This window comes from Epinephelus fuscoguttatus, linkage group LG14, assembly GCF_011397635.1.
Source record: "Epinephelus fuscoguttatus linkage group LG14, E.fuscoguttatus.final_Chr_v1".
Lineage (NCBI taxonomy): Eukaryota > Metazoa > Chordata > Actinopteri > Perciformes > Serranidae > Epinephelus > Epinephelus fuscoguttatus.
The window spans coordinates 27,682,873-27,708,515 of record NC_064765.1 but is presented as its reverse complement, the minus strand read 5'-3'; the positions used below and the strand labels follow the sequence as shown (position 1 = coordinate 27,708,515).

The 25,643-nt window shown below is 40.7% G+C and overlaps 1 protein-coding gene across 5 annotated transcripts in view; it reads right to left on the bottom strand.

Moving 5' to 3' along the window:
- Positions 1-12,885: 12,885 nt before the first annotated feature.
- Positions 12,886-25,643, bottom strand: part of LOC125901260 (CAP-Gly domain-containing linker protein 4-like) — a 47,365-nt gene continuing 34,607 nt past the window's right edge. For 4 of the 5 annotated variants that reach the window (XM_049596831.1, XM_049596828.1, XM_049596832.1 and 1 more), the window contains 4 exons: positions 25,300-25,423; positions 16,662-16,726; positions 16,440-16,518; positions 12,886-16,104 (listed from right to left, as the gene is read on the bottom strand). In XM_049596831.1, the coding sequence (XP_049452788.1) occupies positions 15,750-16,104; positions 16,440-16,518; positions 16,662-16,726; positions 25,300-25,423 (623 nt within the window). In that variant the 3' untranslated portion in view covers positions 12,886-15,749. The remainder of the gene's footprint in view (positions 16,105-16,439; positions 16,519-16,661; positions 16,727-25,299; positions 25,424-25,643) is intronic. The other variant, XM_049596830.1, reaches the window with a different exon arrangement.

Here is a 25,643-nt window from a genome sequence, read left to right as displayed (position 1 = left end):
CTAATACTGGTAATCTTCATATTAAAACTGACACATTACAGCTATGCGCAGAAATAGGGCTGTAAAATGCAAGATCAAATCTTTATTTGTCACGTCTCCACTACTTTAGGACTCCTAGTTTGACGGCAGTAGCTTTAAAAGTTATTGGCAGCACAAATGGTGTTGACACAAAGTGGTATTGGTAAAAGCTGGCAGTAATGGATGCAAGAGGTGGCGCTCATTAAAACAAATGAGTCGTCTGTGCACCAGCTAATTAAACCACTGGTATCATGAACCCCTGTATTGTGTTAAACCTTGCCGTTCAGCTGGGAGTTATTTAAAGAAAAACATTTGTATTTTTCAACCTGGAATCTGTCTTACTACATTTTTGTGTCTAAGTGACTAATGGAGAACATGATTTTTGAAATTGGTCCAGTACTGAGAGAGAGCGCTGCAGCTGGCAGCCACAACACAGGCTGCAATGTACACACTGGAGGCCTGTGAGCACCGTCAGTTTATGTCCACTGAAAGGTTTTGTTTTTGCCACTGACAGGCTCAGATTGTTATAAGTATCTGACAAAGATATAAACTGTTTTTCACGAGAAGAGAAATGCAAGTGAGGAAAGTAACCAAATGACTAAAGAAGACATGAGATCAAACAAACTTATCGCATGCAGTAAGATTATTCCTTTAGCCAATGAGCTTTTTAGCAGAAACTGTTCATAATTGTTTGTGTTTTCATTCACTAGCACACGGTAAATAGCTTTTGTTCTTCCAACATCAGGTTGTGTTTTTAATGTGCTAACTGGCTAACTAGCATCTTGAATCTGTCCTGTCAATCTTTTGGTTAACATCTTTGAATGATGAATACAGACTCTCACCACCTAATGTTTTGGAGAGTTATTTCTGCTCACACAGGCACAGGATGTGCGTGCTGGTTGGCTGTTGGCTGTAGTCTCTGCAGTGTGTTCATTGCCACTTTTTAGCTGTGATATTGGAATTGGAGGCGTAGCAACAGTCGGCCTTCAACACCCATTAGTTCTTTGATGTTGATTAAGTGTGTCTGGGGGTGAGGGTTTCAGATTGTAAGCACACATCGGTCACACTAACGATCAATTAATTAATTAATTAATTAGGATTAAAAAAAAACAAAAACTTTGCTTATACCAAACAATACTAAACACGTTTTTCCTCACTCATAGCTCACAGCAACATGTTGCATATTCTCTGACAGCACTGCATAGTCTATGAAATATACAAAGATGTAGAGGCCTACACATATGAATCACATTTAATATAATCGAATTAAAGGCTCTCTAAGTCTTCCTAAGCTTGAAGGTTTTTTGTCACATACAGCAAACATCTCCTCACGATCCGCCAGCTACATGTCCTCTGAATATGCTGTGGAAAAAAAGAAAACAAAGAAAAACACAACGGAGCTAGCTCGCCTTTTAGCCTCATTGTAGCCTGTAGCTCTAACTGCCTCTCTGGGCACCACATTCATGTGTGTCTGCTTGCTTTCGCTGGTCTCGCACTGGCTAGTTGGTGCAGCCTGGACCCAAATGTTTTTGTTGCCATTTGCAGAGCCTGGGCTGCCTACAGAGACCGGACTTTTTCACAGCATATTCAGAGGACATGTAGCTAGCAGATCGTGAGGAGATGTTTGCTGTATGTGACCAAAACTTTTCAAGCTTAGGAAGACTTAGAGAGCCTCTAAGCTTAATTTTCCAATGTTGCTGCCATGCTCTTCTTGTACTCGCCAAATTTACTGCCTTGTCATTAAATGATAATATTGCTCCCTTTGTTTGCTGATGCTAGTCATTAAAACAGGCTTTCAAATTACACCATTCTACTGATGGCTAAAATGTAATCGGAGACTGTTTCTAATTTAGAATCTGATCCTCATTGGATCGATCAAATTTCACGTTCTATATTCACAAATTCTTAAAGACCATTAATCAATCATCAATCAATTGTAATTATCCTGTCTGGGCCTATTGGATTACATTGAAGCCCCTTTCGTGGATGCCAGCTGTAGCCCTCTGGCTTAACGCTGCCTTACCCATAGACATAAAAACATGGGAAAATACTGAAGTTTCCCTTTCAGATCAGTAAAGTTTCAGTTTGTCACTAAGATCCATCAACCTCCAACAAAACCCTATTAAAGCTCAGCAGACAGATAATTTAAGAGCAAACAATGGTCTCCCTGACATCCTCAAATTGCCTCATTTAAACTATTAAGTTTCTAAAGTGTATTATTTGACAAATTCAATCGCTGTGTGTCAAAAAAACAATAATCAAGGGCAAGTTTGTTACAAACTGTATTTGTGCTACAAATGAGGCAGGAAAAGTGCTCTATTATGAAGCAGGACTGAGTGACAAAGTACTTGAACCCACCCCAACATTAGTGACCTGGACAACTGCTATCTATTCTTTGGGTCGGATTACTCATTTGTGATATATAAAAGCTTTCTCATAGAAAGAAAACACATTTACGTGACAAATAAACTAATCCCACAAATTCAGTTCCGACAGAGGCGAGCTTTATGCTCTCAACAGAAGCATTTTCCACAGCACAACAGACCACAGACTTGACTCTGTAGTTGGATGATTGTAGTCCTCCTCATTCTACACACTGCCATTAACCTCAGCTACCGACCTCACGCCCTCAGCCTGGTGCACAAGACCTCCCATCCAGTTCTCACAGGGGTCAAAGCAGCCGGCTGTTTTATAATTTAAAGATCACCAGCAACACCATTGGTTCACTGATGCTTCTGTTAATTTTCCCCTTTACATATGGAGCGACCCCACTTGCCCTATCGTCCCCTGGTGTTACAGCATTAAGACAAAGAATTTCAGTCTCTCACTAAAAAAGTGTTTTTAAATGTATTGCCTCCACCTCCACTCAGCATGTCTGTCTTCATGTCTTTAGCCGACTGCAGGTGGTAGATTAAAAGGTTTTCGAGACTCTTACATTAGCTTCCCTGCCATGTTCAACTGTAGGTTTCACTTATAACTGAGGAGCCTTAGTTTCCCTTTTTAATAGCATGTGTCTTACTACTCTTGACTCTGTTGCCTCTTACTGGAATAAGAAGGTAAGAAAATCATACACAAGACATAAAAACAGCTAAAAAAGTGAAAGAACAAACCAACATGATAAAAGAAAACATATAGAACCATTTTGAGTCGTGATTGACTCATTGTACAAAAATAAACACAGTGCCGTGGCTCAATGAGAACCCCGACTTCTTTAAGACAGTACAGAGGAGCTGGAAAACAAGGAAACAAAAGGGCAAGAAGAGAACAAGTCCCTAGACATTCATGAGAAAATCAAACGGTGCTCATAAAGATGCTGCGCTGGTTTTCACTGACATTCAGTCTGACCTTAGTTTCAAGAGGTGTTGCAATCCAAGAATTATGTTTCGAGATAAAAGACTCGGTCTGTTTCCACCGGCAGCCATAAACCCTTACACCAGGCCAGCACACTGAAACCTGTATGCAGGACTGTGAAGATGTGTCACTGCGTCCTACTGGAGCTGTTCTGTTAACTGTGGAATTTCTCTTGGTTAAATGCCAGTGGTAAAATAATAGTTCTTTACAGCAGCTTATAATGTTACAGCTGCTTGTTAAAACAACAGCGAGCTACCAAACAGACAAGCCAAACTCTACAAAGTATTTCACAAAGCAAAGACAACCAGTCCTGAGTACCAACTCTACAGGGGGGAGCAGGAGGACAGATACAGTTTCTATGTTATTCCTTACATTATGTATCCTCACTGACTGCATAGATGTGAGGAGGGCGGAGAAGCTGACACAAAACATACTGTATTTGCTGGAACGTTTTAAAGTTTGGTGATAACAAGCATCAAATTAACTGGCAAAAGACGATATTCCTGAGGCACTGAATGACAGATGGTAAAATATTATTCTGTTAGACTATTTTTAATTTATTCTTTAAGCTCAAATTTGTGATTATTGGATAAGAGCGAACTAAAATTGGCCCATAAGTCGATTAGGCCCCCTGTACCTTTATAATTTATTGTCACGTCAGACTCACAAATATATTTGGGATTTTTGTCTTTTTGTTTAGATTAATCATTTAATTTTCTAGCAAGACTGCAAAATGAGAGCACAAAAAAATGAATCTTCATAATAATTGATTGATTGTGATAATTGTGGCTGTTCTATGGGTCATTACAGCTTTGCACTTGCAGCCTCGATTGTAGAGATTTGAGAAACGCTGATCCTGGTAAAACAAAACAAAAAAAAAATCAAAAGGAGGTCTAAAACAATGGCTAATCCAGGGGGCTCCTTTCTGTTAACTTTTTGTCAAACTGAGAGACAAGTGTTAGAAATTATTTGCCCCAAAACATGTTGTTTTGCCAAGGTTACATGTCCCTGAATCTCCACAAAGGAGGCGGTGAGTGCATACTGTAGTTACTATGACCCATGATCTCTATGGCCGCAGTTATGAGAATACAGCCTGAAGCACACTTGAACCAAAGTGCCTTTCTAAATCTACGAAAAGGCTGACCTGAAGGACACACAGTTGAAAGGAAATGAACAAAGGTCCCCGGCTGGGCCTGAACCAGGGACATTGTAGTTTTGTGATATGTGCCTTAACCATTAGGCTGCCAGGGCAGAAAGACAGTTTAAATTAAGGTTAAAAAAATATTTTTTTGTGGAGTTATATGCAACTGCTTCTGCTCAAATCTGCCGACCTCCAGGAAAAAAACAAGAGAGTTCTTACCGTAGGAGGGAGAACAACCTGGCCAGCAGTAATTTGAGGTTGAGACCCCTGAATTAGAGATTGAAAGCATCTGAACATAGAGGTTTTTCTTTAGAGTTAAGTGATCCTGTTACAGATACTACATCAATGTTTGTGGTCTTGCTAGTGATTGGAAAAAGCTTTGAAGAATGCTACAAATAAAATCATTTTTAAATCAATATTTCATGTCAAACCGTTACAGCTCACTTTGGTAAAGCAGTTGTGTAATAAGGAGGATTATGTACAGTGAGCTGGTCATTATTGCACATAAGCCCTGACAGGGTGAAGGGAGACCCCAGCAGGATTATCCCTGTATTGTAAACATGTCTACATGTAGGAGCTTGGAGCTGCCAGTATGTATTTGCTAGCGATAGCAAACTGTATTTCTGGAGTGCCAGCTGTGCCAGTGCTGCTCTCCATCCTGTTAAAAGCAGACGGGAGTCTTTCCTCATGGTTTTACTAAGATCATTTGTCTCCCATCAGGGATCAGCTCTACACTCGGTACAAAGTGCTGATGGTGCAGCTAAGCTCTCACCACACTGTGGTACATCATGTCTGAGCTTTGTTTCAGCTCTTGCCTTCATCTCATTTTGTGCACCTGATAACAAACCATGTTAATACAGCATGCAGGGGTTTAGGAGCCAAACAGCAAAATGGTGTCAGAGGCAAGCCTGTCCAAAAGCTATATCCAAGATAACAAAAATGTGGCATTTGTCCTGCTCAATGATTTCCAGACAACAAAGACATCACCATGCCGAGAGACTGAATTCAGAAGCATTGCTGTGTTTCCCACAACTCTGCTCATCCACTGGAGCTCTCTGCAAGCTGCTTTCACCGTCTCCACTGACGTATACGAGTCATTGACATAGGCACTCACACAAGTAGCAACAATAGGTGAACCTTTTCCTTTTCAGAGCTGCTTTCTCAAAGACTCAAATCAAAGTGGCATTCACAATGTTAAAAGACACTGTTATACCCTGTAAAGTATCTTTTGCTGTTCTGTCATACAGTCTTCTTTTACACTGACTGTAATGCTCCATTTTTACTCATCAAAGGTGTTAGCAGAATTGTATGTGTTAGCAATGAGATCATAGCCAGTGATGGTGTTGAACATATACAGAGGTGTTTCTAATATTATGCCCTCATGTTTGGAAATGGAAAGGACTACAAATTAGAAACACCTCTCATGATAATGTAGTCCAGCACAACACCATCAACTGTGACCTTAGTATTAAACATGAATTTAAGAACAAAATCTGAGCATTGTAAACTTATAAAAGGTAGAAGCTATAGCTGAGCTGTTGTAGTGAACTGCCATAGAGTGTCCAAGTGTCGTAAATAAAGTGGCTGCAGAGTGTTTGATTCTGCTGCCATTAATATAAAGTCATAATAAAAGATACGTGTGTGAACAGAATTAATTCTATAACTATTTATATACAGAGAAATAGAAAGTATACTGCTCTAAGATCCACCTTATGACCTGGTCTGCTTGTTGTCACACTGCTCACTACCATATGTGGGTTAAATGTGCATACACACAACAGCCTCACTGTGTCTGTGTTTAAGTTTCTGTTTAGGTTCAAATGCATCTCGGGTTAACATGAACTCATTTTCATATTAAATATAGATGATGAGGAAATCCCAGCAATTAGGGAAAAGTCAGTAAAGCGCTTAGGTAGATGGTAGAATGTGTTGTACAATGTGTTACAATGTGTTCAGAGTTGAATGATGAGGAACGGGTGGTGAAATTTAGAAAAGATGTGGCTGAAGGATTGGATAGAATAGATAATTCAGAACTTCCAGGAAAGTTGAAGTTGTGGTGTATGCAGTTTGGGCTATATCCTAGGTTAATGTGGCCATTGTCAGTTTATGAAATTCCAATATCCATTGTGGAGAGAATTGAAAGGTCTGTTAGCTCATAACATAGGAAGTGGTCGGGTGCTTCAGCTGCCAGTATCTAGTTTAACAGAGGAATTTAAATGTACCAAGGTCAGGACAGAGCTCTTGTTATCTGGGAGTAAGGACATGGTAGTTAGGAGTGTGGTTCCAAATCCAACCAAGGGGAGGAAGTGGAACCCAAGATCGGCAGTTCAGGAGACAGAGGCAGCTCTTAGGCATGCAGAGATTGTAGGTAATGTTCAGTTTGGCCGGGGAGGCCTGGGGCTCGGCTCAGGCAAACCGGTATGGAATAAAGCAGGTCTCAAAGATAAGAGAAAGCTGGTCGTGGAACAGATACGTAGATAGGAGGAGATATTAAGGGGTGCAAAGGTAGTGGCCCAGGCTAAATAGGGAAAGTGGTTGAATTGGGAAAGTGTAGAGAAGAGGAAGCTTAGTTGGAGGGACCTGTGGAGTATGGCGGAGAATCGTATTAAATTCCTGGTAGAGGCTACATACGATGTGTTACCAACCCCCCAGAACCTAAAACTGTGGGTAAATGGGGACCCATCATGCCCATTGTGTTCAGATAACGCAACCTTAAAGCATATTTTGTCAGGCTGTAAAGTTAGCTTGTCACAAGGCAGGTATACATGGCCACATAACCAGGTGTTGAAAAGTTTAGCTGCAGGCATCGAAGGGAAACGAAGGCAGGCAAATTCAGAAGGTGTTAAGAATTAGCCTGAGTGTCAGACTGAAGCTCCCAGAACCTTCAATCTGACATCGCCTCCATTGAAGATGATTTACAAGGGGGAGGGAATTTGATTTTTCTCTAACCAATCAGTAGAGATCAACAACTCTCCCAGAATCTGACGTCATTAGTATCCATGCCTCGGGGGTGCCGAAAACAAGCAAGCATTGCCCGTTTAAAATGTCTCCGTCGTCGTGCACGCCCAGCTGCATCGCCGTTAAATCCAGTTTAGCAGCTTCCTTAATTTGGTCCTCCATTAACGCGAGTAGTGGCAAAATACCTCGATAGCATCATTAGTGTGGTCTGTAGGATCTGTAGCGGTCACCATTGTTGCTATCCTCACCAGTTACCCACCGGCGTACAGCTTGACATCAGCTTGGCGCTGATTGGCTAATTGCTAGACCCGCCCCCACCCCTGGCGTTCATTGGTCCGTCCATCGTTTGGACGAGATAAATCGCAAATTCATTGCAGTATGCCAGACCAGAGATGCAAGCCTACTCAGTAGAGTGGGCGGGGTCTATGGTCTGGAACCAGGGTAGTTAAGAATAGGAGTTTAGCAATTCAGTTTGTCCGTGAGAGGGGGAAATACAGAAGGGATAAGTTAGTAAGGAGGCAAGGGTGTGGCCACCTAGAAGTTGCTTGTGATTGGGAAATGCAAGCAGATTTAGGGGGAAAGCTTGTTGTTACCCAGGAAATAGTTTGTAACAATCAGAGGCCTGACATAGTGTTGTGGTCAGTGAGTCAGCGGATAGGTTATTTCATTGAGCTGACAGTTCCTTGGGAAGACTCAGTGGAAGAAGCCTATGAAAGAAAAAAAAAAAAGCTTAGATATGCAGACTTAGGAGCAGAAGCTGAGCAGCGAGGGTGGAAAACTAGGATTTGTCCAGTGGAAGTGGGGTGTAAGGGATTCATAGCAAGATCAGCTGTCTCACTCCTGGGGGAACTCGGAGTGCGTGGACAGAGTTTGAGGAAGACAGTGAAGGAAATGTCAGATGAAGCAGCTAGATCTAGTCAGTGGATTTGGATGAGGAGGAATAATGTTAGTTGGGGGCCAGCAGGGGGACCTACTAAGCAGGGTACATAACTCCTTGAGATCAGGTGGAGAGATCCACCAATCAGTCCTCTCAGGAGAAAATCCAGGAAGAGGAAGGTTATTTAAGTGTGGGAGTGGCCTATTTGAATCCCTTTTGTTTGAGACCATGCTTCAAGGTGAGTGTGTTTGCTGATTCTGTGAGTTAAACTTTTCTATCTCCCTTAACTTAAGCTTATAAGGGAGTTATGATACAGTACAGGCCAAAAGTTTGGACACACCTTCTCATTCAATGCGTTTTCTTTATTTTCATGACTATTTACATTGTAGATTCTCACTGAAGGCATCAAAACTATGAATGAACACATGTGGAGTTATGTACTTAACAAAAAAAGGTGAAATAACTGAAAACATGTTTTATATTCTAGTTTCTTCAAAATAGCCACCCTTTGCTCTGATTACTGCTTTGCACGCTCTTGGCATTCTCTCCATGAGCTTCAAGAGGTAGTCACCTGAAATGGTTTCCACTTCACAGGTGTGCCTTATCAGGGTTAATTAGTGGAGTTTCTTGCTTTATCAATGGGGTTGGGATCATCAGTTGTGTTGTGCAGAAGTCAGGTGAATACACAGCCGACAGCCCTATTGGACAACTGTTAAAATTCATATTATGGCAAGAACCAATCAGCTAACTAAAGAAAAACAAGTGGCCATCATTACTTTAAGAAATGAAGGTCAGTCAGTCCGGAAAATTGCAAAAACTTTAAATGTGTCCCCAAGTGGAGTCGCAAAAACCATCAAGCGCTACAACGAAACTGGCACACATGAGGACCGACCCAGGAAAGAAAGACCAAGAGTCACCTCTGCTTCTGAGGATAAGTTCATCCGAGTCACCAGCCTCAGAAATCGCAAGTTAACAGCAGCTCAGATCAGAGAGCAGATGAATGCCACACAGAGTTCTAGCAGCAGACCCATCTCTAGAACAACTGTTAAGAGGAGACTGCGCGAATCAGGCCTTCATGGTCAAATAGCTGCTAGGAAACCACTGCTAAGGAGAGGCAACAAGCAGAAGAGATTTGTTTGGGCCAAGAAACACAAGGAATGGACATCAGACCAGTGGAAATCTGTGCTTTGGTCTGATGAGTCCAAATTTGAGATCTTTGGTTCCAACCGCCGTGTCTTTGTGAGACGCAGAAAAGGTGAACGGATGGATTCCACATGCCTGGTTCCCTCTGTGAAGCATGGAGGAGGAGGTGTGATGGTGTGGGGGTGTTTTGCTGGTGACACTGTTGGGGATTTATTCAAAATTGAAGGCACACTGAACCAGCATGGCTACCACAGCATCCTGCAGCAACATGCCATCCCATCCGGTTTTGCGTTTAGTTGGACGATCATTTATTTTTCAACAGGACAATGACCCCAAACACACCTCCAGGCTGTGTAAGGGCTATTTGACCAAGAAGGAGAGTGATGGAGTGCTGCGGCAGATGACCTGGCCTCCACAGTCACCGGACCTGAACCCAGTCGAGATGGTTTGGTGTGAGCTGGACCGCAGAGTGAAGGCAAAGGGGCCAACAAGTGCTAAACACCTCTGGGAACTCCTTCAAGACTGTTGGAAAACCATTTCAGGTGACTACCTCTTGAAGCTCATGGAGAGAATGCCAAGAGTGTGCAAAGCAGTAATCAGAGCAAAGGGTGGCTGTTTTGAAGAAACTAGAATATAAAACATGTTTTCAGTTATTTCACAATTTTTTGTTAAGTACATAACTCCACGTGTTCATTCATAGTTTTGATGCCTTCATTGAGAATCTACAATGTATATAGTCATGAAAATAAAGAAAACGCATTGAATGAGAAGGTGTGTCCAAACTTTTGGCCTGTACTGTATGTAGCATGTCAAATAGGGTATGGTGAATGTGCTAGGAAAGGTAGTATTGGCACAGTCACTACCTGGAGCTCGCATCAACAGAGCATGGGTTTGTTGAAAGTGACGGTGCTGTTTGGGCTGAGAAAGCCTGTGGGTTTATCTTCTCTATCTCCTTTAACTTTATCTTATATTGGAGTTTTGTTATGTAGCATGTGAAATAGGGTATGGTGAACGTACCAGGAAAAGTAGTATCGGTACGGTCACTACCTGGAGCTCGCAGAAAACGGAGCCTGGGTTTGTTGAAGGTGGCAGTGCTGTTTGGGCTGAGAAAGCCATGCGTAAGTGGGGTAAAGGAGGTTGCTGGGTTGGTGCGGGGAGCAGTGAGAGCTGGCATTAGGGGAGTGTCTCTGGGACGCCAGAGATCACTGTCTAGCCTCCTGGAGGTGTCTTGGGACCAACTAGACGAAACACTGGTGAAAGGAGGTTCCCACCCGATGACCCCAAAGACATGTTAGTTATCACAGCTCATTGCTCTGTATAGTTAAGTCTTGCCATAATAGCTTTTCATAGGGCTTAGGAGGCTATTCACTGAGCGCTGATCCTTTATCTAGAGCACAAATTTCTTGTGTTTATTTGAAGTTAAACCATCCAGTTAAGTGGTGATTTCTCCAGCTCAACAGGTAGAGTGAGCAGCCCATGCAGGCTCAGTCCTTTGCAGCAGCACTGGTTCGATTCCAACCTGTGGCCCTTTGTTGCATGTCATCCCCATCCTCTCTCTCCCTTTCCTGTCACTCTCTAGCTGTACTGTAATAAAGGGAAAAAGCTTTAATGAATAATCAAAAAAGAGAACCAGCTAAAATGTCCCTCTATATGCATTACTTTAACCAGATGAAAATATCTGGCCGCCCTTAGCTTGAACTGACAACACCAAAACTCAAATCAACAATCTCACTCTCACTGATAACACATGGCCTTGAGTTCAGCATATTAGAACTTTCCTCTGTTTTGGCAACTACTGCCTCCCTAACCCACATGGGGAAATCCATCACTTTCACTAGACTATGATGGCCTCGGGCTTTGAGGTGCTGACCCTCGATGCATGTAACACAAAGATGTGCACGCTGAATTGCACAAGTAACTTGACAGTCAGCAGAAAAGCACCCACGCAGAAAACAACGCAGAGATGCAGTCATGAGGTTACTAAACAGGGCTCCTCTCTACTCCTCAGCTACATGTTAAAACCCTGTCTGTGAAAATGACAGGATAGGTGACAAGTCCTACACAGACTAAGAGCACAATCAACTCAGCGCTGAGCTTGCAACCACAGCAACACCACACCACAAAGTGAGGGCTTCTCCAACTCCACAAAGAACATGTAGGCTGCATGTGCAATGACCCCTGACCCCTTCAGCATCCCTGCAAGAATAAGAATTGATCCACTGTTTCACAAGTACGATGGGATCAGTGGTGCTTTGTCTCCTCAACAGCAGGTCTTTTTGTTGGAAGGTGTGAGATCAGCCATGACCAAACTGGGCATATGCCACATTCATGTCATGTGGGGTGGAGGGTGGCCATAGGAAAGATTCCCATGTTAACAACTTGCAAGCGTTCACGTCAAAATGTTTGTATGATTATGAGGATTAAAGTAATGTGTGTTGATGATATAAATCAGGGTTTAATTACAATGTCTTGCAGTGTTTGTACTGGGTCCTTTTACTCACTAGTTCCTCTTTTCACAAACCAAAGTTTGACAAATTGTCTGCAAGAGACAAAGTGCAGACAAACATCACTGAGGCTTAAGTAAATTAATTCAGGAGAATGCTCCAGCTGTCCATCAGTGCTATTCTCAACTTCACTATCTGCCTCAAATCAGGCAGGATGGATAATACCTCAAAGTTAGAAAGAAGAATGAGATATGTGAGAATAAAGAGTGAGTTTAGGTAAGACTTTGTCATCTATCTTATCTATTGTTTTTAGTGATGGGGTGTAGTACAATGAAAATATTCATTTATTCCCTGGATAAGTGATAGTCTGATGCTGCTCCAACATTGTGACTGTTTTCTGCCTAACATTACTGCTGGAGATTTTTTTTTATGTGTGTTTTAGTTGGTGCTCCATTGACTATACCATTTCCTTCTCACCTTTAAATTAATCTCTTGGTCAGAAATTTGGATGAACACTGCCTCCCTGGATCCTGTCCCCTGGTTTTGTATCTCCTGTTTGGACTGCAAACATAAGTAGCAATGAGCATAGAAAACAATCTAAAGCAATAATTCAAACATCTATTTATTCCACAATTGTGGCATAATAGAGTATGTCACCCACACTCAAACTTGAATTTGTGTGCCCAGGCTGGCGGTAAGCAAACAATGCCACTCCAGCAGCAGGCTTTTTCAGCTTTGGCTAAGATGAGCCCCAGTGGAATCAGATGGTAAGTGAACAGACGTGTAACCATTTCAAAGTGCTTGTGCTATTTCATTTTCATTCCCTGAAGGCAACACTCCTCTGCACTTTATGAACAGTCCAAGAAAGTCAAGCAAACCTCTTTTTCATTAGTACAACCACACGCGATAAAGGCACAGAGCCAAAGGAGAAAGAGAGTCATGGAGATAAGGAGTCAAATTAGAATAGAATCTTTTATTTTCATTTTTTCTTTTTTTTTCTTTTTTACAAATATTGTTATTTTCCACAACATGTAAATGCATCAGACCAAAGCCCTTTCTCACACATTCACACTTCAAATACACTTATCAGGAAATTCATGAAAAAACAATCTATTACCCACAAGAACACAGCGTCAAAAGACTTTCATACCCATCAGTGGAATTTAAAAATCACTCATGCTGTAATACAACTGGGACTGCAGATACATCAAAATATGTGAGTTGATCTAAAGATGAGATCTGAAACGAAGAACACTTACAAATGCCACAAAAATGATCACAGAGATGGCCTCGATGCAAATGAGAAGCTATTTTTAAAGAAGAAAGTGTTGATTAAATGTTTCAGTGTGAGTTTGGAAAGACTGCGCTTCTAAAACCTTCACTCATTTCATTTGTTGGATCTGTGGCAGATATTTCAGACAACCTTGGACTTCGACCACTGCTGCTTTTCAATCAAAGGGGGCAGACAGATCAATGAGAGGAGGCCATTGGAGATTCTACGGTTCTTGTTGTGGCCTACACACCTTAATTGGATGGTACATGAGTGTTTTGCTGAATAGCGGGCCTGTTTTCCACATGCACAATCAATAGCTTGTTCTCTGCTGAGTTGCCCAGACAGCTCTAATCAAATAGCAAACTCTATCCTTGAAACTTCTGGATGGCTGCATATTTCCTGTGTCAAGCTGCTTAAATAAGCGTCAAATGCAATTATGCCACATCCACAGCTCTGAACTGTGGTATTCAACAAATGAAATGATACCATACTGTACCGGGAAGCTGTCAGGTCTAATATTACAGTTGTCCTTTCAAACTACAGGGTCACATTTAGAGTTTTTCAAATTCAGGCTGTAAAAACTGAAAATGTGACGTAAATTGTGACAGCTCTGACATGTCTGATGCTCAGTGAGAGGAAACCGAAGCAAAGAGGTTTGAATCCTGAACAGCAACACAAGTCAGGTTTATACTCAGGCTTTCAATCATTCAGTGTGTTCCCAGCTACCATAAACATGTTGTTCAAACCGGATTCCAAAAATCAGGACATTGTGTAAAACAAAAAACACAATGCAACTTATATTCAACTGAATACAGTACAGGACATTTAATAATAATGACTGTTCCTTGTAAATATGCACTCCTACTGAATTTGACATCTGCAGCATGTTTCAAAAAGTTGGGACAGAGGCAACAAAAGTGGGATAGTAAGGATGGCGCAAGGTTCACCACTTTGTATAAAACTGCATGGGCAAATAGTCCAGCAGTTAGGGAGCACGCTTCTCAATGCACAACTGCAAGGAATTCAGGGATTTCATCATCTATAATCCATAACATCATCAAAAGAATCAGAAAATCTGGGAAAATCTCTGAACGTAAGGGGCAGGGCTGAAAACTTAATGTCTGTGACCTTTGATCCTTCAGACGGAAGTGCATTAAAAACCAACATAACTGTATAAAGGTTATTACTACATGGGCTGAGGAACACTTTTAAAAAGCACTGTTCTTCGCTGCATCTACAAATCTATGTTAGGACTTTACCATGCAAACTAAAAGCCAAACATCAACAATATTTATAAATGGTGCCGTCTTCTCTTGGCCTGAGATCAACTGACACAAAGTAGAAAAGTGTGCCCTGGTCTGATGAGCAGATATTTCAAATTGTTTTTGGGTAATCATGGATGTCGTGCCCCCAGGCACTTTTGTGGAACGTGTTGCAGGCATCAAACTCAGAATGATTGTTTGTTTACCAAACACAATTAAGTTTATCAGTTTGAGCATTAAATATATTTGTACTGTGTTTGTTGTGTTGTAACTGTTTTTATTTATGTTTTACACAGTGTGCCAACTTTTTTGTAATTGGGGTTGTACCTTAATGACACCACTGCCTTTACGTTGATAATAGTCTGCTGTTTGCCATAACAGAATCATATCCAAAAGAGCAATACGCAAGTTTTTGCTGCTAATAGCATAACATAACCATCATTTTTTGGGTTAATGGACAGTCTGTGGCAGAGACTGATGGATGTAGGAGGAAACAACTTGTGTTGATGCGGTTGTATTCTGATGGGGGGGTCACAGAGGTCTCGGCTTAATTAAATTCTGTTTAATTCACATTGATTCATAAAGTGAAAATCCAGTTTTGACTGAACTTCCATCAATTATCTGTGAGCCATATGACGACCCTGGAACGATCAATCTCGCTCTTGTTTCAAAGTGCTCTTAATTAATACACACATGCACACGCAGACGCGCACGTTATCACAAACACATGCACACTTTTGGTTCGAGAGTAAGCTACATTACCACCTAAATTATCTGATAAAAATCTCTACTTGATGTGATCAAAATTAGCTTTGGGTATTAGAAAGTGTTTTTCATGTGTGCACATCCATACCATCCAGTTTATCTTATTCTGATCTATCTTATTGATTGATATCATTTCTCAGTGCAATCAGATTAAAAGTAGTGCAGTGTTTTATGTCTTTAAGACTTTTTCCCCCCTGTATCCTGCTAAGACAAATTCTAATAAGAATTTAAAGTTTATTTTATAAAGTGCTTTCTTTGCCTCCTATATTTTTCCAAAAACTAAATCTAGTGTAGTTTTAATTTGAACTATTAATACATGGTGTTATTACTGTAACTTACAACACCCCTGGAAGAGCGCAGAGGACTAACTATATGAATGAGAAATATTGCACAACGCAAAAAAAGAAGAAGAAGTTTAAACTTAAATCTTTTGCTGTGAATAGATCAGAAACAGAAAGTCAAAAGATGTCAAATTCTCCTCCCGCCCCGCCCCGCCCCACTGTGGTTCTTACAGTCCTTAGCTGCTTTCATTCACCAAGCGTGAACCATTGATGCCACGGTAGGTGACACGGCTGGGGCGGACCAGCACGCCGTGGCCGGGTCGACAGGTGAAGTAACGGCGGCCGCCCACAGAGCCGTCGTTCTTGCCCTTAGGGGTTCGGAGCTCCAGACCCAGCCAAAGGCCCGGGGCAAAGTCTGCTGTACCCAGGTAACGGATGAATGCCATCTCATTGGCACTGCTGAGCAGCACCTGCATGCCCACGTGGAGGCAGACCTGTCCGTCAGAGCTGGGCGAAGGGCTGGACCCTGCTGTGCTCCCGGGAACACCGCTGAGAGTACTCCAGCGCCGACGGTGAGGGTTGAAGCGACTTCTTTTTGTTGATTTTTTATTTGAGATGAATTGCGGATGCCCAGGGAAAAAAAATACAGCAAGAAAGATTTATGAGAAAAGGTATGCAGTGTAAAAGAACATCTCAAAAGTAAGTGGGAGATTGATGGCAGCTTGATGTTTGAGAGATTGATCTTCAATTCCCTGTTCTCTCTCATTCTGGCCACAACCATGCATGGGCCATTTAAAAAAGGAACCTTTGCTGACTAATACCACTGCTTCTTATCGGTATTGATTCTGCCACTTCTTAGGATGAAGTTGAAAAGATTGGGGAGGGTGAAATGTGAGGGCCGTGTGGAAATGAGGGAAAAGAGACACCTGGTAGAAGGGCTTCTTCTGCTCGTCTCCTTGGGGGTGGCGATGGCCGATGATGTGCTGAAACTGCGACGGATTGTCCCTGCATGGCAATCACAAGAGTCAAGCACTCTCACACAGATTCTTGTGAAAGAATGACTTCACAAGCACCCGCAGCATAATAAATGCAACGGCACATTTCAAATAAATCCGAATCAAAGCCTCCAATGAAGGCAGAACTCTCACCACTGAAAGGATGGCTGAGACGTGAGGAGGAGAGCTCTGAAAGGCAATCAACAGATCCATGGATCCTGTGAGAGGAAGGAAAGACAGAAACTTGTAAGTGACATACAGCAACATATCACATTAAGTAACATTTAGGCACATTCATTGAGTTTTCAACTTGAGACAATTTATTGTGAAACATTGACTCAGAGTTAATCTCAGTCAGACCATTTTGAAAATGCATGAAAAACGACCACATATCTGTCCAAGGGCGTACATTTTGTTTCACCATTAGGGGTGAAACACATGAAATAGAGGTTTGGGGGTCCTCTGCCAGTAAAATCTGAGCATCAAACACAGCTACGGCTAAGTAGTTAGAGCGGGTCGTCTACTAAATCGGAAGATCGGCAGTTTGATCCCCTGCTCTGCCAGTCCACCTGTCTTAGTATCCTTGAGCAAGATACTGAACCCCAAATCGCTCAGTGTGCATGAATAGTTAACTGAGTCACAGGTGCTAACTTGTATAGTGGCCATGACCATCAATGTATGACTATGTGTGTGTGTATGGGTGGATGACACATGTAGCGTGAAAGCATTTTGAATGGTTGGAAGGCAAGAATGATGCTATACAAATGCAAGTCCATTGATCATCCATCACATTACTTCCTATATTTTTGTGAATTTTGATGCACTAATTTGTGCCTTTTCTGCATTCATTTTTGATGCCTTATTATCTTATTTTGTCAAAATTAAACTTCACCACTTTCATGTTTTTTGGGGGGGACAAATGCACAAGTTCTAAATAGCAAGAAGAGGATGTGTCCCCTTCGTCCCCACGAAATCTACTCCTATGTATCTGTGATATTTTAGAGATAAAAAATGAATAACCTGACAAGGTCTACATTTGGTGATGGTCCCCTCTCTGTGAACAACAAGGAAAAAAGACCATTCCTGCTGCTTGCAGAGTGACTGTCCTAGTTATTGATGTGTTCTCAAGTCACTATGTGACTATAATAATGTTAGACTTCTGAAAGCCAGCAGGAAGGAGAGTGCCAACGTGTGCCTTGGGGTTAATTAAGAAAAAAAGAAGATAGGAAAAGGACATATAGGATGGCAAGAAAATGCAGGCGCTAACTTTCCAAAAGCAGCTTTTATCTCATGGAAGATGTAAACGGTGGGATTAAAAAACAGGGAGAGCAATGAAGAGATGGGAAGATAAGAGGAAATCTCCCCCCTGAATGGTGGACTTGCACTGAGATGAAGCACAAGCAGCAAAGGAAGGTGAAGAGACTGATAAAGTCTAGGTATAAAAGGTGGAAATGTGTAAATGTAACCAGCAATCCCTTAGATCTGAAGAACCTCGCTCTCCTTCAGAATAAACACAATCAGTATTTCAGGTGTCAACTGCTTTTTAAACTGTAATGGCTTTCATCCAGTTATAACACACATTATACACTTGAGGCATAATGCTGTTAATGTGCCATCCAATGAAAAAGGTCAACAGTTTTTATCCACTTGCAGAAAATGTGAGGCAAAAACAAAACAATGCCTGGCGCTGAATAACTTAGTGGCTTGTAAATATGCATGTCAGACAGAGGTTTCCATACCCGCAGGATTAGATGATCTCCATAAAGAGCCACCTTGAGACTTGACACATATGTTGAGTCAACACTTATTCTGCGTGAAGTGTGCAAGCGTGATCTTATGTGCTGCAATATCGAGGCCTCTAGAGGAATTTGCTTTTAGTCATGCACTAGTTGAACGAGTCAACATGGCAGTGGTTCCTTCGTTTGCCTTACATAAGTGAGAACAGGGTTAATGGAGGTTAACAGAGCGTTGAGATGAAGGAAGGTTTAGCCACGTACTGCATGCAAAAACATCCAAATGCTACTACTGACAGATTTAACTCATGTTAAGTTCAGTGTTAAGTACATCTGAAACTTGTATGAAAGATACAATGCATATTTGGAACCAAAGAAACAACTAATACTTAATATACAATGCTTTAAGATGGCGCTATTTTGTTCATCTACTAATTCAGCTATCCATGTGGCTCTAATAGTTTTGGTTCAGGGCTCGTAAATGCATCACGTTCGGTTCGGACAGGTCGGAAAACAGGTCAATAAACAGAAAAAAGCAGCATGGAGGCCAGTGAAAATGTTTTGGTGGTTAGATCTTGTTTATATCTCATTTATTCAGTCTCTCTCTCTAACTTTGTGCCAACTAAATTTTGAACAATGCTCAAACGCTACTTGGACGAAAACAGAAGGAGTTTTGTGGTCGTCTGTCAATGCATCACGTCTGGGTGTTGTATTTCCGTCACTGCCAATCAAAGAGATCAGAGCTGAAGCCAATAAATACCTGTGACTGCTGCGGAAACATTTATCCTGGGAGTGAATGCCAACTGTAACCTTTCCCATAAAATACAAGAGCCAGATGTTAGCTGGTGTAAGCAGGGGTTTTATCCAGTGGGAAAGGAGCTTTAGACATTGGCTGCATCTCAAGTCTCTTAAATAGCATCCACATTTCCCTCACTTGTCTCTTCCTTGTGTGGTAGTCCCTCCCACCAGGGATGCATGGAGAGACGCGAGTAAACCATGGGAGGAGGGAAGACAGACGAAATATGTTTTTGGGGAATTGAGACATTGGTTCCTCAAAACTGTCACGTAAAGCAACGTCCATTTCTGATGACAGCAGCAGCTCATCACAGCTGGATAGGCTGTTAGTCAGCTGTTAGTCATAGCTGAAGAGACTTTTGATGGAGTTCGTATCTGGACACACATAAAATAATATATATGTATGTAATAAAGACACAATTGTCACTGGCACAGCAGCTGTGTTTTCTCTCTGTTTATCAAGCATCTGCACATCTGCACATGAATAACAACCTGCGTTCTGTATTAGTACTGAGTCCTGCTCACAGGCACAGAATGCGTTTGAATTATTTATTGATTATTTACACCTGTATTTATTGATATTCTGATTGTGGATTCATTTTTTAATAATCCAGATACCATTATGGTATCTTTCAAACACTAGAAATTTGTTTTAGGTGAAACATTTCAAGAAAAATTCAAATGATGAAACTCACAAACCTTAAGCTCAGGAGTGATTAGCTTCACATGTGACTGATTGGAAAAGACGATCAGTAATGTGGTAAGTGTGTCTTGCTGACAGACAGACTCCCTCTGATTTTAATTGTCTCCAATAGTAAAAGTCAATGGGGGAAAATAACAGACCATGAAAAGAAAAAGCTGTCTAATAAATGGAGAAAGTTGTCTGTCTTTTGTTGTTCAAACCTACAATTTAGGCAGCTGATTTTGAGAAGATGGTGAATCAGAAAACAAATAAAATATCAAACTTGGGGGTGATACACTTCACTTAAATCTTTTATCTGTAGTCACTCCAGTATGAAACTTCTGTGGGTTGTTATGTATCAGATCAGTCCGATCAGCTGCAGCGTCCAGTCAATAAAATTCAGGGGCATGTCGGTCAAATTAACACTTCTGTGAAGGCAGCTCTTGTGTATCCTTGCTCATCGCTCCTGGCTCCCTAATCTTAGCTCCTCAGCAAAAATAAGAGCTTTGAGATGGTCTTCAAAATGGCGCACAAAAATGACTTACGGTTCAAGCGAGGATCGGGGAGCAAGGAAATGACAATTAAGAGACTTGAGATGCACCTATTGTCTATAGGTGAATCATCCCCCAATTAAATGTTTGTTGTTTCTATGATGCGTCACTTTGCTGTATGTACCAAATAAACACAGACTGTACTAAAACAGGTAACAAGTCTGTATGATGCAACTCTATTCACATCCATATTGTGCAAGATTTTATTTCGTTGTTAATGTTGAAGAGCATCAAAGTATTAAGTGAGCTCAGATTTGTTTTAAGTGTTTTCCAGCGCTTTCCCCTAACATCATCAAAACACCAAATGAGGAACACCTTTTGGAACAACAGTGTTCATCGCTCCAGCAGAGCTCTTTACCAACAATTGTTAACGCTGCTCTGTTTACCTCATCAGGACTGTTTATGTCGGCTTTTCCTTTACTGTATCTCCCATCTGTGTTTCAGGCACAATCTTTCCAGCTGATAACAGCTGGAAGTGGCCAAAATCTCTACAACAGTGTGATTAATAGGAAGGGAAAGCAGGCAAAGCGCCAACTGGAGATTTATTTGTCAGTTTTACGTTTCTATAATAGGGCTCTAATATTGGCCACTGCAGCATTGTTTGTTTGTTTTTTAAGAATCAACAGCACAATATGCACATACACTGCAGCTGGAACTGATTCAGAAACACAGAAAAATGATAGGTTTGTGATTATAGATACATTACATCCACAGTACTGCCTCCTACACCATCATTAAGTCCAGCTATTCTCTTCGCAATTTGTAAAACTGGGAGTAATTTCTGTGGGAGTACAAGCAAAATGGCAACTGATGTGCAGAATCAAGCAAACATCTGTTTGGATATCAAAAAAATGTCAAAACAATTTTCAAAACAGCAATAAATTAAAATGACAAAGTATAAACACTACTTGAGTACAGAACATGTTTTCACAAATTCATAAATATTTTCATATCTCTCTGGATCATTGCACTTTTCTAAAACTCAAGTCACGGCTGAGATAGATTATTATTTACTGACCTACATTATTATTATTACAGACATCACTGCTGGGTTCAAAAATCACACCCAAGTGAAATGTGTATAATTCAAGTTTTCCTGCTTTTTGGTTCTGCATGCTAATAGGTTTACTGTAATTATATGTTGAGCCAAGATATACTGGCTTGAATGCATGTCCAGAGCAGATTGCACACATCAGAGAGCTTTATAAGAGGCTGATTAGACACCTCAAGAGACGAGTGTATTTTAGCTGAGAGGATCTTTTCAAAGGAGCTCCCGCCAGTCTAAAATTGACTGGTCCCTATCTTAAGTCTCCAGCAGATGTTTCAAACACAAAACACTGCTTCAGTATCACTTTCTCACAGAGAAGGTTATTAAGCAAATTTTAAAGGCTTGGCCTGAACTTAAGTTGCACTGGTTCTACCAAGGAAAATATTGAGTGGCACCATTCAGCCTAATTCTAGTCAAAGGTATTATAATGTACCTATCAAAAATAAGACAACATCACTAATAGTGGCTCCCAGTTATCAGTCCTGTCGGGTGGACCAGTCTTGGCCCAGGAAATTCCATATTACCGTGATCAAGAATGATTTCTTTAATGATGTATTTCTCACTACTATTACAACCATTATAACTGCGGATGTCATTATTTGTCTACTTTCATTTTTTATTCCATATGTTTTTGTATTTTTTGGGGGGGATTAACTAACATGTCAATAATGAGTCTGGCGTGAAGGGCAGGGGGAGTTTTGGCCATATTGTGCATGCATGTTGTAGCCCATGTTGTTTTATGTTGTTATTTGTCTATGTAAAAACAAAAAGGGTCCAAACTGTAACAAAAGCTGCTATACACCTACATGTTGCTCATTTTATTCAAGTCTCGAGGAAACTGCTCCAAAACCCACGGACAATCACAGAGCTATTAATGATTATATTTAAATAACGAAGACACTGCATCAAGGACAGAAATGCTCAACTTTCAGCCTGGGGTGCCAAGTGGCCCACATTCATTTTCTAATTCACAATGAAAATAAAAATGATTCACACTGGGAATGTCTTTTGTACTTTGAATGTAAATAGGTGCCAAAGCACATTTAAAAACGCATCAAAACAGAGCCTGTTTATCAAAAAAGTGCCAAGGCAGGATCCCCACACCCCCATAGAGGTCTGTGCTAGGTCCTGGCTCCCAGAGCCCCATCATTTTGCAAAAGTGGTTCCCGGGCAAAGCAGGTTGAGTATCCCTGGTTGAGGAGAATCTTCTGAACTAGTCACTGCAAGTATACACGATTAGTGTTCCATTTAGTTTCATATTTTAACCCCCACATTTAAGTGATGCAAGGAACAAAGCACTCTAAAAGCTATTAAGATAATGAGATACAAACAAACTGTCACTCAACCACTGACTTTAAAGTGAAAATAGAATTCATGTCAAATGCCCGACTTATACCATATTACTTTGTCTGAAAATAGAGATGGGGCTTAAGAAAAGAAATTAAAAACAAAACAATTACATGAGGAGGTGTTGAGAATTCGCCTTAGCCCAGAGCCAGTCTGATAAAGAATACAAATCAATCAGTATTAGTACTATATATATATATATATATATATATATATATATATTGGCAGCACTCAGAGCTTAACACATAATCACTCTACTTATTTGTGTAAAAAGGAAGAAAATAAGTCTTGAAGCCTAAAAAGACACTTTGTAACCCAGTCTCCCAAGACAGCTGTATTGAGTAAAATAAATCTGGTCTGTCAGATGCGCAGGAGACGCAAATGAACAAAGCAACTGCAATACTGACTATGTTTATATGCACACTAATATTCCATTATTATTCCTAATATGACAGTATTCTGAATTTGAACCAACTAGTCAACAGTTTCCAAGGCTGTGAGGTAGAGATGCATGTCCAAAGAAAAAAAAAATTCCACATTTCTGGTCGGGAGGAGAAACTCACCTACGTTTGAACATTTTTAAAGACTTGGATGTCAGCAGGTTTGTGGATATGCGCAAGTATTGCAATGCTGACCTTTTCAAGAGGGTGGTTGATGCAATGTATAGGGGTGGGAAGAGGATGGCAGCACCATCAAACAAGTCTGCCACCAGTGGAAAACTTTGAAAATATCCTATTTTGATGCAAAGAAGCAAAATGGCACCAGAGGCTCTGGCCGTTCCACTTTTCCATATTTTGACCTGATAGACAACATGTTAGGACACATTTATTGGAGTGTGAACGGCTGCATGTACACAGGAATATTAGCCGAATATTCATTTTCATTAACACTGTAAATAGCTTAGTAGGAATATTGGGGGTTTCTTTTCAGAGTAAGGGCAAAAAACTGAATATTCAGTGCATGTAAAGATAGCCACTTTCCATGAGGGTAATCTTTAGTTGCCAGACATCAGTGTGGCTTTCATACAGACCACTTCACATACATGGCTTTGCTTCACAGCACTTACTAATGATCAGTTTATTTGTAATATATACCTGGATTTATCAAAAGTATCAGATGCAGTGAATCAGAGCATTATATTCAGTAAACAGGACTTAGGTTCTCTTCACACAGCAACTGTATGGCTAAAACATAACTGCACAAAGTGCAGTTAGAGTGTGGTGTGTTCCAAGGGTCCATTCTTGGGTTACTATTGTTCCTCATTGTTACAACTTATTTACCAATTTGTCCAACATAGTTTCTCCCATAATGTTTGCTCATGACACCACCTTGATTCATTCACAATGTGATTGTCCGTCACTGATTAAAGAAGTTAATTCTTCTTTATCTGAATGCAGAATGGTTCAAAGCAAACAAAAGTTTTCAAAATATTGAGGAATCTAACTTCATTGTCAGTGGCTCACAGACATATTGTGAATAATGCATCAAAGATTTCACTTGTGAAAAATGACGCCTCATGTCCAAGCAACTAAATCCATAGAGAACAGATTAATCATGTCAGTTAAAAAAGAAACTAAATGTATTAGTATAACAAGGAAATTGAGGTATTTTGTAGACAAAAAATGTCTGCTTACCCTTGAGTATTCTTACCTCTCATGTTGCAATACAGTCTGGACAAGTACATTTTCACATCTCTTTACAACATGCTTTTCTACAAAAACGTTTTGTCAGCAATGCTGCTCATTTTACATATTTTCTCCCCACCGGCTTCTCCATTTCAGAAAACTCAGCTTCTATATTATTTGATAGCTACATTTTCCAAAATGTATATTTATACATACGATACAATTCAAGGATGGAAATCTTTTAGATTATTTCAGGTCTTATTTTAAAATTGACTTATGTTCACTCTTGCTCAACCAGACTTATCTTCCCAAATATCATACAAGCAAAGGAAGAATTTTCAAATTAGATATTAGGGCCCTTACTCTTATTCTCATTTGATTAAAATGTTCTCATCCTTAAAGTCCTTCAGAGCAAATGTAAAAATCACTTACTACATGTATATCACACAGCGAGACATATCAATATATTTGTTCGATAAAAAAAGCACGACCAAGTACTTACAAGGCAAATGTATGCAACATTTTTAAGTATTCTCTTACATATTCCATACTTTGTTTTGAAAATATTACCCCAACAAACAATAAACACATATTCATTATCAGTAAAGCATATTTAAAGACAGGGATGATGCCGTCTGCCTCACAACTAATTGAGGTGTCATGCTAGGTGAGGGCCCCAGGCTTCACGTTTAACAACTCAGACTCCCTCTAATCACAAGTACAGAGGAGGACTTTTGCCACACAGAGGGCAAAATCAAATATGTCAACACTAGCACAAATGACACTGTCACAGGAGCTCATTAGTGTCATCAGATGTATTGATGAGGGCAATAAAACTCAACCTCAGGGTTTTCAGGGCATATTGTCAAATTCTTCAAAAATCTGCTCTGAGCTGACAAATCTGTTTTTGCCGCTGCGGTTGACCACTGGCACAAATCAACAGGGACCATTAGTCATGAGTGTAGAAACAAACAAACAAAAAAAAACTACCATGAAGGTCCAGCACTCACCTTTGAACACGAGACGGAGGAGCAAAGACGCCATGTTTTGGTGGGCAGCTGAAGTACCTCACTCCTCCCACTGATCCATCATTCTTACCACTTGGCTTGTCCAGTTCGATGCCCAACCAGAGCCCTGCATGGACAGAAAGACAGAAGGACCAGAAATCAAACAAGCTGTCAAGGGACCATTGACGGATAATTGCATTTATAATGGCCTAAGAGTAGAGATCAACCTTAAAGGAATACCTCATCACCCAAATGACCATTTCTGTATCAATAGCTTTGCCTAGTGTTTCATTAAATTCGCAAAGAAAACTTTTCTTGCATGCTTCAGTGACCGAAGAATCTAAAAA